General features: G+C 35.4%; 1 protein-coding gene across 3 annotated transcripts in view; it reads left to right on the top strand.

Annotated features, from left to right (window-relative positions):
- The window catches only part of phactr4a (phosphatase and actin regulator 4a), a 96,853-nt gene extending 79,294 nt beyond the window's left edge, over nt 1–17,559 (top strand). For 2 of the 3 annotated variants that reach the window (XM_073822213.1, XM_073822212.1), the window contains 9 exons: nt 1,096–1,227; nt 2,801–3,302; nt 5,146–5,390; nt 7,502–7,658; nt 7,786–7,841; nt 7,957–8,018; nt 9,499–9,636; nt 12,820–12,896; nt 16,206–17,559. In XM_073822213.1, the coding sequence (XP_073678314.1) occupies nt 1,096–1,227; nt 2,801–3,302; nt 5,146–5,390; nt 7,502–7,658; nt 7,786–7,841; nt 7,957–8,018; nt 9,499–9,636; nt 12,820–12,896; nt 16,206–16,221 (1,385 nt within the window). In that variant the 3' untranslated portion in view covers nt 16,222–17,559. The remainder of the gene's footprint in view (nt 1–1,095; nt 1,228–2,800; nt 3,303–5,145; nt 5,391–7,501; nt 7,659–7,785; nt 7,842–7,956; nt 8,019–9,498; nt 9,637–12,819; nt 12,897–16,205) is intronic. The other variant, XM_073822214.1, reaches the window with a different exon arrangement.
- The last annotated feature ends 241 nt before the right edge of the window (nt 17,560–17,800 follow it).

Below are 17,800 nucleotides of genomic sequence, written 5' to 3'. Positions count from 1 at the left end.
TATACAACATTTTATTCCCCCAAAAATGGTAAAATTAAAAAAAAAAAAATTCTGAATTATGTCGTGACTAAATGACTCTTAATTTGACTAAATTTGATTTATATGTAAAATTAAATTTTACATATTACAATACATAAATTTTTTATATATACACAAATATATGTGTATTTATATGTACATAATAAATATACACAGTACACACACATATAGCATGCAAACATAAACTTTTATTTTGAATCGATTAATCATGACTAATCGTTTTGCAGCTTCAATATCCTCCAGCTTAAAGCTGAAGTTTGTCTTTCTGGAGCACTGATAACACCAAGCAAGTTGCAAATAATCGTATACATTCAATATACATTTAATCATATTCTCGCTATTGGTTGAGTCAGAGGGTGAATGATCATAATGATCGTTTTAACTTATAGTGCTTAACTTGTATATATTTAACCTCTCTCAAAAATTCTGCTATCACTCAACGTCATGTCATTCCAAACTTATAAGGCTTTTGTTCATCTTCAAAACACAAATGAAGACATTTTTAATTGAACCTGAATGATTTATGTTCTTCCATTAGAAGTCCATTCCACCAAAAAAATTCATAAGGACCCTGTAAAAATTTACATGAAATTGAGTGGCCTAATCCAAATCTTCTGAATACTCTATATGGTGAACAGATTTAATTTAGGCTTTTATTCACATATAGACATTGATGCAAGAGCAAACCTCATTGTTTCAGCTTTCATTTACCGTATTTGATGAGCTTTATACATGTGCATTGATAAGCATTTAAAGTCAAATAAAAGCTTAAATTAAATCTGTTCACCCTATAGTGATCGATAAGTGATCGTATCTTCAGAAGACTTTGATTAAACCACTCTACTTTCAAAGTTGGGACAGAAATCTTTTGGTTTCCATTAACAATGTCTTCATTACAAAATTATCTTAAAGTCTAATGAGTCTGAAGTAACATGATGGTGAGTAACTGATAAGGGTTTTAATATGTGTCACCTGTTGAACTGGACCCGTGTCCAACAGTGCGTGTAAATGTGGTTTGAGTTTCTAAAAACACGTTTCCCTTCATCCACCCTAAAGCTTCAACATTACAAAGGTATTGCAAAGCTCCACCTCCTCAGTACTGGACGAGCTGGAGACGACAGGCCGAGTCTGGAGTCTATCTCTCCCTGCCCACCTACCTCAGCCAAAGGGGCGCTCAGCTCCGCCCAGGTAGCCCTGGTGCCGTCCCGTCCCACACCGGCCGGCATGCATGTCCTAATGTTCAAATAACCTCACAGAGTCATGCTTGTTTTCACACTTATACTCGAGATCTCCATGAGTCTGCTCCAAATCACTGCGATCACTGAGAACTAATGAATGGAGCTCAGTTTACCCTATTCACGGATATGATAATTATGGGTAACCATGATTGAAGATTAACAGAATAACCAGTGATGAAGATGAAATTTTAGAATTAATCTGGTTGACATCTGAAAATGTAGTTGTATACTAACATTTCACCCTCTTGCAAAACGTCAAGTAATGAATGGCAGTGTTTTTGACATTTTATGTTTCAATAAGGACCTGCCCCACATGTAAGGTGAAGATTTTTGTCATTTAGCCCATACATACTTTATGCAAGTGCACAAACACAGACACAGAGGCTTGGCTGACACATTGCAAGTGCATACCTAACCTGCACTGTCTCAGTACTCAAGACACGTCTGACTTTTAATGTGATGTTTAGAAACTAAGTAGGGTCCATTTAGAATTTATGTTCATTTGAACTAACTTGCTCAAAAAGATTCTCTTCAAACTGTTGCTCTCCTATGACAGTAGTCGGCTTTATAGAGAAAAATGACCATTGAGGTAGAATGTTTAAGGCCAGTTCACACCAAAAACAATAACTAATAACTGTATTAGTGTCCACAACAATGGACTATAATGTCCTGTTTATTGTAAGCACATGATGCAGTTTTGTTGTCTGCTGGTTTAACCCTCTGGGCCTCTGACCTTTGACAGAAAAGTTGTATGTTTTAAAATTAAAAATCGTAGCTTCATCAGAATGAGATGACACTTGGTGACTTTTGTTGCATTAGCTATGTGAGCACACACACACACACACACACACACACACACACACAAAAGTCACACTTGACATAGGAAATAAATAGGAAAAATTAAAAACTGCAATAATTCAGAGAATCTTTTGGTGGTACAAGCTACAAATCAGCCACTGTGCTGATTATTGAACAAAAATGTTTTTCATTGGTTTTCCTGAAGAAAAAAAAAAAGTAACTTTTTTAAGCTTCGGTCAGATTTGTTCGCAAAGGAGCCAAGTGTGACTCCTAAACGAAGAGGCCCAAAGGGTTAAATGTTCTGGCTTTTTAAAGTTAAAACGTTTTTATCGTTTTTGTTAAAAGTAATTCAGACGATACTGTTGCTCTCTGCCATTGTTAAAAACTTACTGATACATTTACCATCCTTGGTGTGAACAGGTCTTTCCTACATCTCTTGTGGCAAAATTCAGATTGCAACTCATTTCTAGCTAGGATTTGTGTTAGCTAGAATGTTTTAGACCTTAATATTGAACCTCTTCATCTTTAGAATAGTATCTGTTATCTTAGAATATTAAATCCCTCCCCATCCTGTACTAATACACGTTTGAGTAATTCCATGGCATGCAAATCAATGTTTTGGCATCCTAGCTTGGTGCTTTCATACCGACTAATTTGTTGTTGCCATGTGCTTTAACCCTCATTTCTAATGAAGTTAAATTTCATTATATATTTTTCCCCTACAGTGGATCCCTCTCAAGTCCCGGTCCCAGTCAAGCGATCTCCTCCCGTTCCCCCGAAGAGGATGACTCCTGTCACCAAACGCCACTCGGACGACTCTTCAGCCAATCAGCCTGAGCCGCTGCCCCCAGGCCCCGCCTCCATTCCGGTCCCAGCCCCTGCTTCTGCCCCCACCCCTGCCCAATCAGACAAAAGCAGAAACTCAAACGCTGAGGCGCTCTCTCCTCCACCAACCCATATACCGCCATCCCCTCCTCGGGCCCAACCGATTCCTGAGGTCCCCCACGTGGACCCGCCCAGCCCCACCACAGAGCCGCCCTCGCAGCCACCCTTACCTCTGCACATACGGATCCAGAGAGCCTTGAACAGTCCAGGCCTGGTCCAGCCCAACCCAGAAGGATCCCAGCGAGCTCATTCGCTTCTGTTTGAATCACCACCGGACTTTCTCGCTGAGGCCCCAGGAGGGGGGCGATACTCGCTTCCTGTCACTATCGAACCTCTGCGACTGTGAGTATACATACCATTTTATCTCAAAACAGAATGTTCTCTGCTTTTGTACACTTGTAACGACTACTTTTTACATCTAAAGAAGAAATAATGCCTAGTATTATGTGTAGAAGTCGACCGATATTGGATTTTACCGATACCGATAGCTAGGTTGGACCACACTGGCCGATACCGATTATTCGACCGATAGTTTTTAAAATGGATACTGAATGCAAACTAAAATAGTGGTCTAATATTTAAAATAAGGAACTGAACCATACTTTGTAAGAAAATGTATTATTATTAATTATATATTAAGCAAGTTAGTTCATAGCTCATTAATGTTAACAAAAGAAACTTATGTTAGTAAATGTTGAAATTAACACATTAACCAGGAAAAAAAAATTATTTACAGCTTTTATCAATCTTAGTTAATGCTACAAATGAACTGTTATTGTGAAGTGTTGCCATTTTATATAAACATTCAAGCTAAATATCTAAAGATCTTAAAACATCTACACAAAGGCCATAGTATTGAAATTACATCATATTTGCATCATATTCTTCTGTTCTAGAACACTTGATGAATATCTAATCAAAATAACAAAATATTTTAGTCACAAACCATACAAAAGCCCAGATGCCAGGCGCGTCACATTCTGTTCAAACGGCGGTCTAAAACTGATAATTTAAATCACCAAACAGGCATAAGTTCACTTCAAGAATTATTAAAAGTTAGGACATAGTTAATTTTGAAGTTTGGTGTTTAAAACAACAGAGCAAACCGAAAGAGACACATAAATTAAACATAGAGACTTAATCTGTTCTATTTTTTATTTTTTTTCCTGTTTTTTTATAGTTTAAAAACCTACTTTTTCAAACGTATTTACCTAAATTGGCTCTGATCATCTTCAGACCATGCTGGCTAAAAGTTATGGAATTCGAGTTGATTAGTCAAACTGTTCTCGAATAACGCACCAGCGAATTCTGCGAAAAGCACCAAAAAATGGATGTGAGGCTATATCTTCTATATCCTAGTGGTCAGGAGATACAAAAAAATGGCTATTTTATCTTAGGAAATTCGGAAACATATCCTGTGGCAAAAAAAATGCAAACAAAGTCAGCCATCTGCCATTTTTTGTCTTCTCATATAGAAAAATGTCTATAACTCCAAAACAAAATGAGATATTTTCACCACATTTTACATATGTATAGGCACACTATAAGGACACAGAAATTTGGTTGGATTGTGTCTCTTGGTGGTGCTATAATTGAACAAAACATGAAATTGCCATTGGCTACAATAGAGTATTATGATATAAAATTCTATATTTTTACCAATGCATTGGTACTGTATACCATTACAAAACTTTGTATGTACCATCAAGAGCATGACCTGAAAGTATTCAAAACGTTTTGTGGCTGTGCCACCTTGTGGTCAAAAGTGAAAGCTGATTATATTGTATTACTAGTGGTTGTTTTTGTTTTTTTTTCACCCATTTTGACTAAAATCACCTTAAAGTGGCTTCAATTACTCATTGCTGCACTTGTTCTGATGCTTCCCTTGCCTAGTGCTTGGCCCCATAATTGCTGCCTGCAGCTTTATTATTATTATTATTATTATTATTATTATTATTATTATTATTTATTTATTTAAGTGATTCTAATGTTTAGCATTGCTGGTGCCATGCCATGAACCCTAGACCCACAGCAAAACGAACCGAACTGTAGCTCCAAAACCGAGAACCGAACCAAACACGTAATATATGCTGTATACTGTACACTTACTCAATAATACAAATTTGCTGAAAATGTACTCACCATTCATATGGTTACTGTGTATTAATGATTGTGTATTGTTTAGGCCTGAGGATGATGATTTTGACATTGAAGAAGAGCTGCAGAAGCTGCGACCCGCACCTCGGCCCACACGACAGCCCAACTTGGAGCCGCGCAGCCGCTGTGCTCTGGTGGAAGACCCGCGGGTCACTGTCATTCCTGAGGATGCGGGACATGGAAACAGCGACGACGAGGACAGCGATTCTGATGGATCCATCCAGTACAGAGATGACGATGAAGAAGACGATGATGAGGAGGAAGTTCCCACAAGTAAGATCCTCTAATTCTGTCTGACCTGAACTCTTTTCTAACAGATTTTTTTTATATCAGAACACTTGAACCTTTTATGTGCTCAGATCATGAATAGGGATCGACCTATATAATTAGTTTAGAACCGATACCCTTTCCAATTGTTCGCATGTTTATGTGCCCGATAACCGATATGCAGAACCAATTTTTACTAAGTAAATAAATGACTGAGTGAAGAAAGTCCATTTTCACTTTTAATCATTTTTAAAAAAGTATTGAAAATTAGCTGTTGTCTTTCATGTTAAATTTAATCTTTATATTACAACTGTAAAAAAAAAAAAAAAAAAAACATTTTATTTATAAAAAGCATCTGCTGCAACACTAACAAGCTAAATAAATGTTCCAACTAGGGCTGGGCGATTCTTTCGATTTTTTCGATTAATTTGAATTTACGTTTTTAGACGATTTAATTTTTTATTAAATCGAGGTATTGCGATTTTTTTAATTAAAAAAAAGAATATATATATATATATATATATAGGTTTCTATGTGTTTTGCACGTTGACTAATGTATCTCAAGTGTAGAGACTGTAAATAAGAGACTGAATGGGCAGTAGCTTCGTTTATTATAATAGAGCTTTGTGAGATTACGAACTAAGAAGAGTGACAGCTTTTAGTCATTTTTAAGGGAGTTGTAAACGAGATATTGATTTATTATAACAGTTCAATAAACAAGAAGTTATTGTGTTATTAAGTTAAGTGACTTACATTGTCTGACTATAACACTATTGCCTGATTTTGCTCCATTTCGTCATCAAAAGTGGTCTGAAACAAGTCACAGCTGAGCCGCTGCACATCTCCACTCAAACACAGCGGTGTTTCGTTTATGAATGAACGTGCGTTTTTAAACAAATCTAGTGAAATGATTCAATTTCCCATTCATAAAGAGTCACTTGCATTATTCTTGAATGAACCATCCGGTCAAACGAATCAAATGGATGAAATGATTCAGTAATTAAATCAGTGTCTTACCACCACCTGCTGGCAGATCGTTTCAGTTTTTTAAATCATTTGATATTTCTGTGTTCAAAATTGTATATTTTTGTATACGATATAAATGCAAGAGAAAAGCGTGGCAATATATATTTTCCTCCATTCTCATATTTATTTGTCTTACAAACATTTACTGTGTCTGGTATGATGAGAATGGGGCCTGGTGGAAAGCTATTACTGATACAGTTGCAATGTATATTGCAAAATATATGGTGCCCATATATATATTGTGGAAAAGCTGGGGTTTCTTTACATGCTAAAAGAAGTAGGGGGGGGGGAAATCGATTTAAATCGTAAATGGGATTTTTTTGTGAAAAAAATCTGGGATTTTATTTTTAGGCCATATCGCCCAACCCTAGTTCCAACCAATCACCGTCAGGGGGTTGGTGTTGTGGACTTTCGCTCCACCTCCCTCTCATCCCTGCACAGTACGAAAGTCCACAACACCAACCCCCTGACGGTGATTGGTTGGAGCACTGTTTGTTTTTCTGTGGAATGGTTGGTAGCACCGATTGTTTTTTTTTTTTTTGGCATATCTCGGACCCTAGGCTGACCACAGAGACGTGTGTTTTTTTTTTTTTTACAGCCAATTTATGGGGCAGGCAGCGAGCAGATCGTGAAGAAAGGTCAGCTGAATGTGACACTTTATGTTTCAGGCTTGAAATCGCTGATACAGCCTTTAATCGGTGGTTCAAAAGACCAAAACCTATGTTTATTGGTTGAATAGATGACAGTTTGAACCAATCTGGGCACAGGGGTGGGACTAAGCATCAACAATAGTTCCTGTTTGGCTTAGAGGACCAAAATGCATTAGTTTCATGAATCAGTGCTGAGGAAATGTGATGATGTAAACACGCTCACTACATCGTCTTCCTTCAGACTTGCAGCAATGCCCGCAATTCTCAAAACTTTACTTTTATTGGTGAATCCGATATTACAAACCGATAACCGATTTTGGTAAAATGCTTAAATATCTGGAAAAATATTGGTGAATCGATATATCGGTCGATCTCTAATCATGAATGTTGCAACTTACCAAGTTTGTGAAAACACTGAATGAGGATTGTATATGTTGTCAGGTGGTCTTGCGAGCCGCGTGAAGCGTAAGGACACTCTGGCACTGAAGCTGGAGCGTCAGCTGGAGAAAGAGCAGTCCGAGGACCAGGACAACAGCTCCTTGAACAAAAAAGAGCAGTGGGAAGCTTTCCGCAACAAGATCGGCACCACTCTCACAAGGTCTGTGTCTGTGTGTGTCTGTGTGTGTGTGTGTGTGTGTGTGTGTGTGTGTGTGTGTGTGTGTGTGTTCACTGTGGGTTTATGGGTCTCCACACTGACACCGTGTGTGTTTTGAATTTTCGTATAGGAGGTTGAGTCAGAGACCCACTGCACAAGAGCTTGAGCAGAGAAACATCCTACAAGGTCAGTCTTTTAGTCCTCAAAAGTGTTTGTGGTAGTTAGTTATGGCTGGTGTGGTTCCCAGTTGTTTTATTCTTCCTGTAAAGATTTTTTAATAAGGCTTGTATTTATGTTTCAGCCAAGAATGACGCAGACCGACGGGCGGAAAGGAGTGAAATCAAACGTAGACTGACCAGAAAGGTTTGGAGACATCTATTATCTGAGTCTGACTGTGTTTGTTTGTCATTAAAACCTCTAAAGTGCTTAAATATTTGATTTAGTTTTGTAGACAAATATTTATTTATTTATTTTATTTTTTTTGGAAAGAAATCTCCATTGCTCACCAAGGCTCCATTTAATTGATCAAAAAGACACTAAAACAGTAATATAGTAAAATGATATTAAAATTGTTAGTAACTGTTTTATATTTAATATATATATACTCCTAGTCAAGTTTTTAAACAGTGAGATTTTTAATCTTTTTTTTTTTTTTTAAAGAAGTCTCTTCTGCTTACCAAGCCTGCATTTATTTGATCTATAGTTCAGTTTAATTTTAAAATATTTTTACTATTTAAAATAACTTATTTCTATTTGAATATATATTTAAATTGTATTTATTTCTGTGATTTTAAAGCTAAATTTTTAGCATCATTACTGCAGCTGCGTGATCATTATTAAAATTCTGGTTTGCTGCTCAAATAACATTTTATTTTTATTTTTATTATTATTATTGTTGAAAACAGCTGAGTTGAATTTTTTTCAGGTTTCTTTGCTGGATAGAAAGTTCAGAAGAACATTTATCTGATATAGAAATCTTTTGTAACATTATACATGTCTTTACCATCGCTTTTGATCAATTTAAAGCATCCTTACTAAATAAAAATATGCATTTCTATAATTTATTTTTAAAAAGCTTTTTATTTCAGGATCTTTCATCAAAGAATCCTAAAAAAAAATGTATTCAACTTTTTTAATAATAATAATAATAATAATGTTTCTTGAGCAGCAAATCAGTATATTAGAATGATTTCTGAAGGATCATGTGACACTGAAGACTGAGTAATGATGCTAAAAATTAAACTTTGATTACAGGAATAAATTACAGTTTAAAATATATTCAAATAGTAAGCAATTTTAAAAAATAAAATAAAAAAATATTTCACAATATTAGTCTTTTGCTGTATTTTGGATCAAATAAATGCAGGTATTTGGTGCTTAAGAAATTTTAAGATTTAGTGTTTGCTTCTTTTAATGAATAGAAATTTCAGCATTTATTTGAATAGATATGTAATATTACGTCTTTACTGTTATTTCTGATTAATTTAATGTGTCCTTTCTGAACAAAAGTTTAAATAAAAAATAAAATAAAAATAATTGCTAAATGTTTTGCTCATGTCTCATTTTCATTTTCAGAATAAAAAAAACATTTTTTTAAATTAAATATTTAAAATATGTACATTATATAATACATTAAAATATACATGCTTGTTGACTACTAATTTCTTTGACTTCTTAACTGTCTCTGAATAGTGGATGAAAGAATGCAAACAAAAACCTACAAATAATCAAAGTACATTATTTTGAACACTGTTTCCAGTTGTGGCAAAACTATTTTGCTTGTGGTGTGTGTAGCTACTAATCTAACGTAAAAACAAATGTGGTTGTGTTTTTCTGTCTGCAGTTGTCACAAAGGCCTACGGTAGCTGAGCTGCAGGCCAGAAAGATCCTGCGCTTTCATGAGTATGTGGAGTCCACTCACGCTCAAGACTACGACCGGCGCGCCGACAAACCCTGGACCAAACTCACACCTGCTGACAAGGTCTGGCTCAATCACTGCTTTCAGCTGCCCTCTTGTGGTCACTGATATAACAGCATTTAAATGCTGTCTTACGTAAATTGTAAAGAGTTACATAAAAACATTTGCACGTAAATGAAAACAACAAAACCTCCTTTGCAAACAAACCCTATTTGAAAAAGGACATTGAGAGACACTGTTTCTCAACCATCTTGACATTAAAGGGATAGTTCACCCAAAAATGAAAATTTGATGTTTATCTGCTTACCCCCAGGGCATCCAAGATGTAGGTGACTTTGTTTCCTCAGCAGAACACAAACGAAGATTTTTAACGAAAACCGATGCAGTCTGTCAGCCAAATAATGGACATTGATGGGCACCAGACCTTTTAAAAGTAAACAAAAACATACACAGACAAATCCAAATTACACCCTGCGGCTCGTGACGATACATTGATGTCCTAAGACACGAAACGATCGGTTTTTGTGAGAAACTGAACGGTATTTATATCATTTTTTACCTTTGATGCACAGCCACGTCCAACTGTGATGGGCACGAGTTTAGCATCCGGTTCGTTACTTGTGTACGCGCTCTGACGTAGTATACGCAAACACCGTAAGGGGTAATCAGTGAAAAGTCCCGGATGAGTTTGCGCAAACAAATGTAATCTTTTAGCTTTAAATCGGTTTAAACAATCAGGATAAGCGCAAGTAATTACCATTTTGAATAGCCGCTATACCCACAATCTCTGTGCACTGTGTAAACAATGAGTGTCCTATACATGCGACAGATCGCTTCCGGCGTTTGCGTATACTACGCCAGAGCGCGTTCATGTGTAACGATCCGGATTACAAGCTCGTGCTCATGACAGATGGATGTGGCTGTGTATCAAAGGTAAAAACTAATAGAAATACTGTTCAGTTTCTCGCAAAAAACGATCGTTTCGTGTCTTAAGACATCAATGTATCGTCACGAGCCGCAGGGTGTAATTTGGATTTGTCTGTGTATGTTTTTGTTTACTTGTAAAGGTCTGGTGCCCATCCACTCAAATTTCTTGGCTGGCAGACTGCATCGGTTTTCGTTAAAAATCTCCGTTTGTGTTCTGCTGAGGAAACAAAGTCACCTACATCTTGGATGCCCTGGGGGTAAGCAGATAAACATCAAATTATCATTTTTGGGTGAACTATCCCTTTAAAGTCCCCATGAAATCAAAATGGAAGTTTTTTGGCTTTTATGAATATGTTCACCTCAAGGTAGCTACTGTACTCCGCGTTTAGAAGATAAAAGCATTCAAAATGTGCATTCTTTAACTTCCGCTAATATGAATCTTTTTTTTTTTACTTCAGCTTCTCATCCAATCAAATGCCCCCCTACACTAATAATAGACCCTAAGGGGATAGTGAACAATTCAGACATTGTAAATATATTTTCCATTGGGGCGAATGAAATCTTGTGTCTGCTCCGTTCAAGAGGCACAATAGCACTGGACCATAAAACGTATTGGGCCCATTTGAATTGTACACAGAATACTACATATTTTATAGCAATATGGATGAGATTTGGAAGAGATACGGTTAGATGAACAGCATAAACATTATTGTCTTGTTTTCAGAAAAAACAAGTCAAAATTAAGACAGTTGTTGCTTAGAACAAGCAAAATAATCTGCCAATGGGGTAAGCAAAAAAAAAATCTTATTTCAAACAGAAAGCAAGATTATTTTTCTACCCCATTGGCAAAAACACACTTAATTTTGACTTTTTTTTCTGAAAACAAGACAGTCCTTCTTGATTTAAAAATGTATAGATATTTTGGCTGGAAACGAGACAAAAAAATCTAAGTAAGAAAAGCATTTTTTGCGGTGCATGCCATATTTTACCCAAAAATCATGAAAAAAATGTATTTTTTAGCACTAAGAAAATTAAGCATCTAAACCACTAAGATTTTTAGCATCATGATACCATTTCCATCATTTAAGCATATTTTCCCCCTAAATTATTATAATTTGTTGGGTTTTACTTTTTACTTTTTTTTTTTTTTCTTTTTCTCAATGTGCATTATTCACTGCAAAAAAAAATAAAAAATGCTTTTCTTGTTTAGATTTTTTGTCTTGTTTCCAGCCAAAGTATCTAAAGATTCTTAAATCAAGAAGGATTTTCTAGATGAGTAAAAACGGTGTTGTTTTGCAAAAAAACAAGTCAAAATTAAGTGCATTTTTGCTTAAAACAAGCAAAATAATCTGCCAATGGGGTAAGAAAAAGTAATCTTGTTTTCTATTTGAAATAAGATTTTTTTGGCTTAATTGTTCTAAGCATAAACTCACTTAATTTTGACTTTAAAAAATTACTTGTCTAGAAAACCCTCCTTGATTAAAGAATTTTTAGATATTTTGGCTGAAAAATCTAAGTAAAAAATCAAAGTAAGAAAAGCATTTTTTGCAGTGTTCTCAATGGTAATTCTTACTGTAATAGTTTTTTTTTTTTTTACTGTAATGTTTTTGTTTTGTTTTTTCATAAAAACATGCAATAAAAGCCGTATAAAAACGTTTTTTTTTTTTTTTTTCACATATTACTGCAATAATATTTTTTTTTCTCCACAATGCCAAACATTTTACCAATCCTAAAGCTTCATTTTCTTTCGTCTGCTCCGTTCAAGAGGCACAATAGCACTGGACCATAAAACGTATTGGGCCCATTTGAATTGTACACAGAATACTACATATTTTATAGCAATATGGATGAGATTTGGAAGAGATACGGTTAGATGAACAGCATTGACAAATAGAAGAGATTTTCATTTCAAACTTCACAAGCTCAGCATGACTGCGATCACTGTTTTGCTTTAGTTTAGTTTCATATTCAATCTAAAGAGGGAATCTATTAGACTGTGGATGTCATACACTGTCAAAAGAGTCTTTATTCAGCTCAATGGCTCTGTCCCAAGTTGTGATATAAGCAAAATGATATTGGTTATTTCAAAAAGGGGGCAGATCTGCTTGTTATGTCCCACCCTGTCTTCCTGTCTCAGTTGAAATTATGCAACACATAGAATAGCGCTGTTTTTTAAAGCACTTCAGTGGACCTTTAAATTATTAGAATTTTATGTTGATTTGACCGCATGATGTTATTATAGTGTACTGTACTTTTACAACTCACTAAAACCAGTGATACTCTGAGCCTTCATGTTGTTCTTTGCTTGTTTTCTTCCAGGCGGCCATAAGAAAAGAGCTGAACGAGTATAAGAGCTCAGAAATGGAAGTTCACGAGGACAGCAAGATATACACCAGGTCTGACACTTTCTTTATTGAAGAAAAATAATCGGTTACACTTTATGTTAAGGTGTCCTTCTTACAGTGTATTTATACATTTAAGTAGTGAGTAATAATAAGTAACGACATGTAGTTACTATATGGTTAGGGTTGCTTGTATGTAATTCTGCATAATTAAGTGTTATTATAGTGGTAAGTACATGTAACATGTAACAAGGAGAAAATAAAGTTACCAAATAATCATTTTTACATGCACAGATATATTTACAGTGCTTTGCGAAAGTATTCATACCCTTTCATTTTTGTTCACGCTTTATGTTGCATCCTTATGTTAAAAGAGTAGTTCACTTCCAGAACAAAAATGTACAGATAATGTACTCACCCTGTTGTCATCCAAGATGTTCATGTCTTTTTACTTCTTCAGTCATAAAGAAATTATGTTTTTTGAGAAAAACATTTAAGCCTCTGGGCCTCTTCGGTCATTTTTGAACGAAAAATTGTATGTTTTGAAATTTTCAAATCGTAGCTTCATCAGAATGAGATGACACTTGGTGACATTTGTTGTATTAGCTATGTGAGCACAAATGTTTTTTCTGAACTCTTCTCTAGATGTATGGCTTGACTCAAGCCTGTTTCTGAGCTCTACAGGCCGTTATCTTGACCTCAGGGTTTGGTTTTTGCTCTGATATGCATTTTCAGCTGTTAGACCATTTCTGAGAGATGTATGCCTTTCCAAATCATACTCATTCAAATACATTTACCACAGTTTAAGTCCACTCGAAGTGTAGTAACATCTACAAGCAAGATGAATGCTCCTGAGCTAAGTTTCAAGTGTCCTAGAAGAATTTGTTACAAACCTGTTTTGTGCTTTGTCATCATGGTGTAGATTGATGTGGGGGGGGGGGGGGGGGGAAGTAATTTTAAGCAGTTTAACATGAGGCTGCAACATAAAAAAATGTGAAAAAATGAACAGGAATGAATACTTTTGAAAGGCATTAACTGGAATTTGGTCAAATACTCCACATGAATGCCTCAACCCAGCTCCCAAAAGTTAATATAAATGTTACTAATCTGAAAATGACAGCATGTTATTACATTAATCAGAATTCTGGGTCTTGTAAACACATTATTTAGAATATCCACATTGATCTTGATGTGTCTGCTTCTCCAGAACCGTTCAAAAGTTTGAGGTCATGTTTTTGAGAGCTTTTTATGCTCAAAAAGACAGCATTTATTTGATTAAAAACACAGTAAATGCAGTAAAATTGTTAAATATTATTACAAATGTACTTTATACCTGTGATTTAAAGCTGAATTTTCAGCATTATTACTCCAGTCTTTAAAATCACATGAAACTTCAGAAAGTTATTTCAGATCCTTCTGAAAGTTTTTAAGTGTTTAGGGTGGTCACCGTTTAAAGGCAATAATAATAAAGCCAACACTGCAAAAAATGTTTTTCTTAGATTTGTTGTCTTGTTTTTTCTGAATTTTTACTCGTCTAGAAAATACTTCTTGATTTGTGAATTTTTTTATATATTTTGGTAGCCTGGCAAGCCAGACCCACATAAATGTAGGGTCTGGGCACTCTCCATAGACAGGGCTCAACCGGAGGGGTGGGATAAACGGTTGTCTTTCAAACTCCTCTCCACGCAATAGGATAGCGCTACAACCAATCAGAGACTTAGTCGGTCAGGTGACGTAGTCAGAGCGACGAAGATTTTTAACAAAAATCAGTGCACTGTGCAGTCTGTCAGCTAAATAATAGACATAGATGGGCACTAAACCTTTAAAAGTAAACAAAAACATGCACAGACAAATCCAAATTACACCCTGCGGCTCGTGACGATACATTGATGTCCTAAGACACGAAACGATCGGTTTTTGCAAGAAAATGAACAGTATTTATATAATTTTCTTTTTACCTTTGATACACATCCACGTCCATCTGTCATGAGCACGAGTTTAGCATATCTATGATTCGACTCGTCACATGTGAACGCGCTTTGATGTAGTATACGCAAACACCGAAAGGGGAAATATGTAAAAAAAAGTCCAGGATGAGTTTGCGCAAGCAAACGTAATCTTTTTCAGCTTTAAATGGGTTTGAACAACCAGGACAAGCGCAAGTAATTACCATTTTGAATAGCAGCTATATCCACAATCTCTTGTGCTGTGTAAACAATGAGTGTCGTATACACGCCACAGATCGCTTCCGGTGTTTGCGTATTCTACACCACAGCGCGTTCAGATGTAACGAGCTCCTGCTCAGGACACACGGACGTGGCTGTGTATCAAAAGTAAAAAAATATATAAATACTGTTCAGTTTTCCACGCTTAATTCACGGAACCAGGAATTCATGTCTGACTGAACTTATGGTCGCAGTTCAGTCGTCATCATGTTAAGCCCGCCCACCGACTCGTGATTGGCCCGGTACATCTTGGATTTTTCGGAAATTTAAGTGAATTGAGAGTAACTAGACTGACCTTAGAAGCAAATGTAATTTGCTGCCGCTAGGGGCGCGTCTAGATTCTAGGCTAATATTTTGGCTGGAAACAAGTCAGAATTAAGTGCGTTTTTGCTTGAAACAAGAAAAAAAAAATCTGCCATTGGGGTAAGAAAAATAATCTTGTTTTCCATTTAATACAAATAATTAAAAAATAATCTTACACTGCAAAAAATGCTGTTCTTAGTTTTTTTTTTTTTTTTTTTTTTTTTTGTCTTGTTTCAAGCCAAAATATCTAAAAATTCTTAAATCAAGAAGGATTTGCTAGACTAATAAAAGTTATTGTCTTGTTTTCAGAAAAAAATACTCAAAATTAAGTGTGTTTTTGCTTGAAATAAGCAAAATAATCTGCCAATGGGGTAAAAAAATTATAATGTTTACTGTTTGAAACAAGATGTTTTTGCTTACCCCATTGGCAGATTATTCTGCTTGTTCTAAGCAAAAAATTACTTAATTTTGACTTGTTTTTTCTGAAAACAAGAAAATATTATTTACTCGTCTAAAATTGTTTGATGTTTTGGCTGGAAACAAGACAAACAATCTAAGTAAGAAAAGCATTTTTTTGCAAATTATTTTGCTTGTTTTAAGCAAAAACTCACTTAATTTTGACTTGTTTTTTTTTTTCTGAAAACAAGACAATTTTGACTCTTCTAGAAAATCCTTTTTGATTTATGAATTTTCAAATATTTTGGCTGGAAACGAGACAAAAAAATCTAAGTAAATAATTGGACAATAATGTGCATGAGAACATGATCATTATCTTTAACCATCACCTGGACTGTATAACAAAAATGTCACGTCTCCTTTCTAATTCTTTTTGCAGGTTTCATCGGCCGTAATCAGCATCTCTGAAGAGGAAGCCCCAGACAGATAAAAGCTGCAGCTAAAAGCCTCCATCTCACTCCAGCATCCCATTTCCCATGATCCTCCAGCTTGTACTGACAAGTGCCCAGACCAGCCGCTCAATGCTGGAGTGAAGAGGAAGTGATGCGGGTGTGTGCAGGATACTGGTACTTGATACTTCAAACACTTTTGGGGAGCGGGTTTGGAGAGCCAGTGCTCCGCTGAGTCCCCATGATTCCCACAGCCAGAGTATTTCAGGGAAAAGAGGATTAAGGACTGCGTGGACTGGGGTGATTTAATTGTCTTTAGGGTACACATGTTTCTGTGATCAAGAATAGGCTTGTGTACCCAACAATAGTACTTTTATGAAAATTATGACACTGGTGATAAACTGTTTTAGAGATGAGTGATTGTGAGAGAGAGAGTGAGAGAGTGAGTGAGTGAGTGATGATAAATGCTGTCCACTTATGCCTTAACACTGGTACATGACTTTTTTAGCTTGAGCTTTGAGTAATACTGAAGAAAGTCTGTTGACACAGATGCACATAACACTGTTTCTCACGCTGAACACACACTGACTGGTGTGTGTGGATCTGAAAGCACATCTTTGACATTCTCAGGACGTCAGCACAGTCTCACTTTCGCTCTATGTGCATTTTACTGTAAATGAACATACCTTTACTTTTCACGCAGATAAAACACCTGCTTTAATATTTTTTGTCTTTTTTCAAACAACACAGCACTTCACCTTAGATATTTCAAGGTGAATCCCACAAAAACATATGCAAAAAAAAAAAAGATTTCTTTGACTTGTTTCCAGCCAAAATATCTAAAAATTCTTAAATCAAGGAGGATTTTCTAGATGAGTAAACATTATTGTCTTGTTTTCAGAAAAAACAAGTCAAAATTAAGACAGTTGTTGCTTAGAACAAGCAAAATAATCTGCCAATGGGGTAAGCAAAAAAAAAATCTTATTTCAAACAGAAAGCAAGATTATTTTTCTACCCCATTGGCAAACACACACTTAATTTTGACTTTTTTTTCTGAAAACAAGACAGTCCTTCTTGATTTAAAAATGTATAGATATTTTGGCTGGAAACGAGACAAAAAAATCTAAGTAAGAAAAGCATTTTTTTGCGGTGCATGCCATATTTTACCCAAAAATCATGAGAAAAATGTATTTTTTAGCACTAAGAAAATTAAGCATCTAAACCACTAAGATTTTTAGCATCATGATACCATTTCCATCATTTAAGCATATTTTCCCCCTAAATTATTATAATTTGTTGGGTTTTACTTTTTACTTTTTTTTTTTCTTTTTCTCAATGTGCATTATTCACTGCAAAAAAAAGAAAGAAAAAAAAATGCTTTTCTTGTTTAGATTTTTTCTCTTGTTTCCAGCCAAAATATCTAAAGATTCTTAAATCAAGAAGGATTTTCTAGATGAGTAAAAACGGTGTTGTTTTGCAAAAAAAAACAAGTCAAAATTAAGTGCATTTTTGCTTAAAACAAGCAAAATAGTCTGCCAATGGGGTAAGAAAAAACAATCTTGTTTTCTATTTGAAATAAGATTTT

Source organism: Garra rufa, chromosome 17 (genome assembly GCF_049309525.1).
Source record: "Garra rufa chromosome 17, GarRuf1.0, whole genome shotgun sequence".
Taxonomy (NCBI): domain Eukaryota; kingdom Metazoa; phylum Chordata; class Actinopteri; order Cypriniformes; family Cyprinidae; genus Garra; species Garra rufa.
The sequence above is the reverse complement of the archived record's forward strand: the minus strand, read 5'-3'. Positions and strand labels throughout refer to the sequence as shown.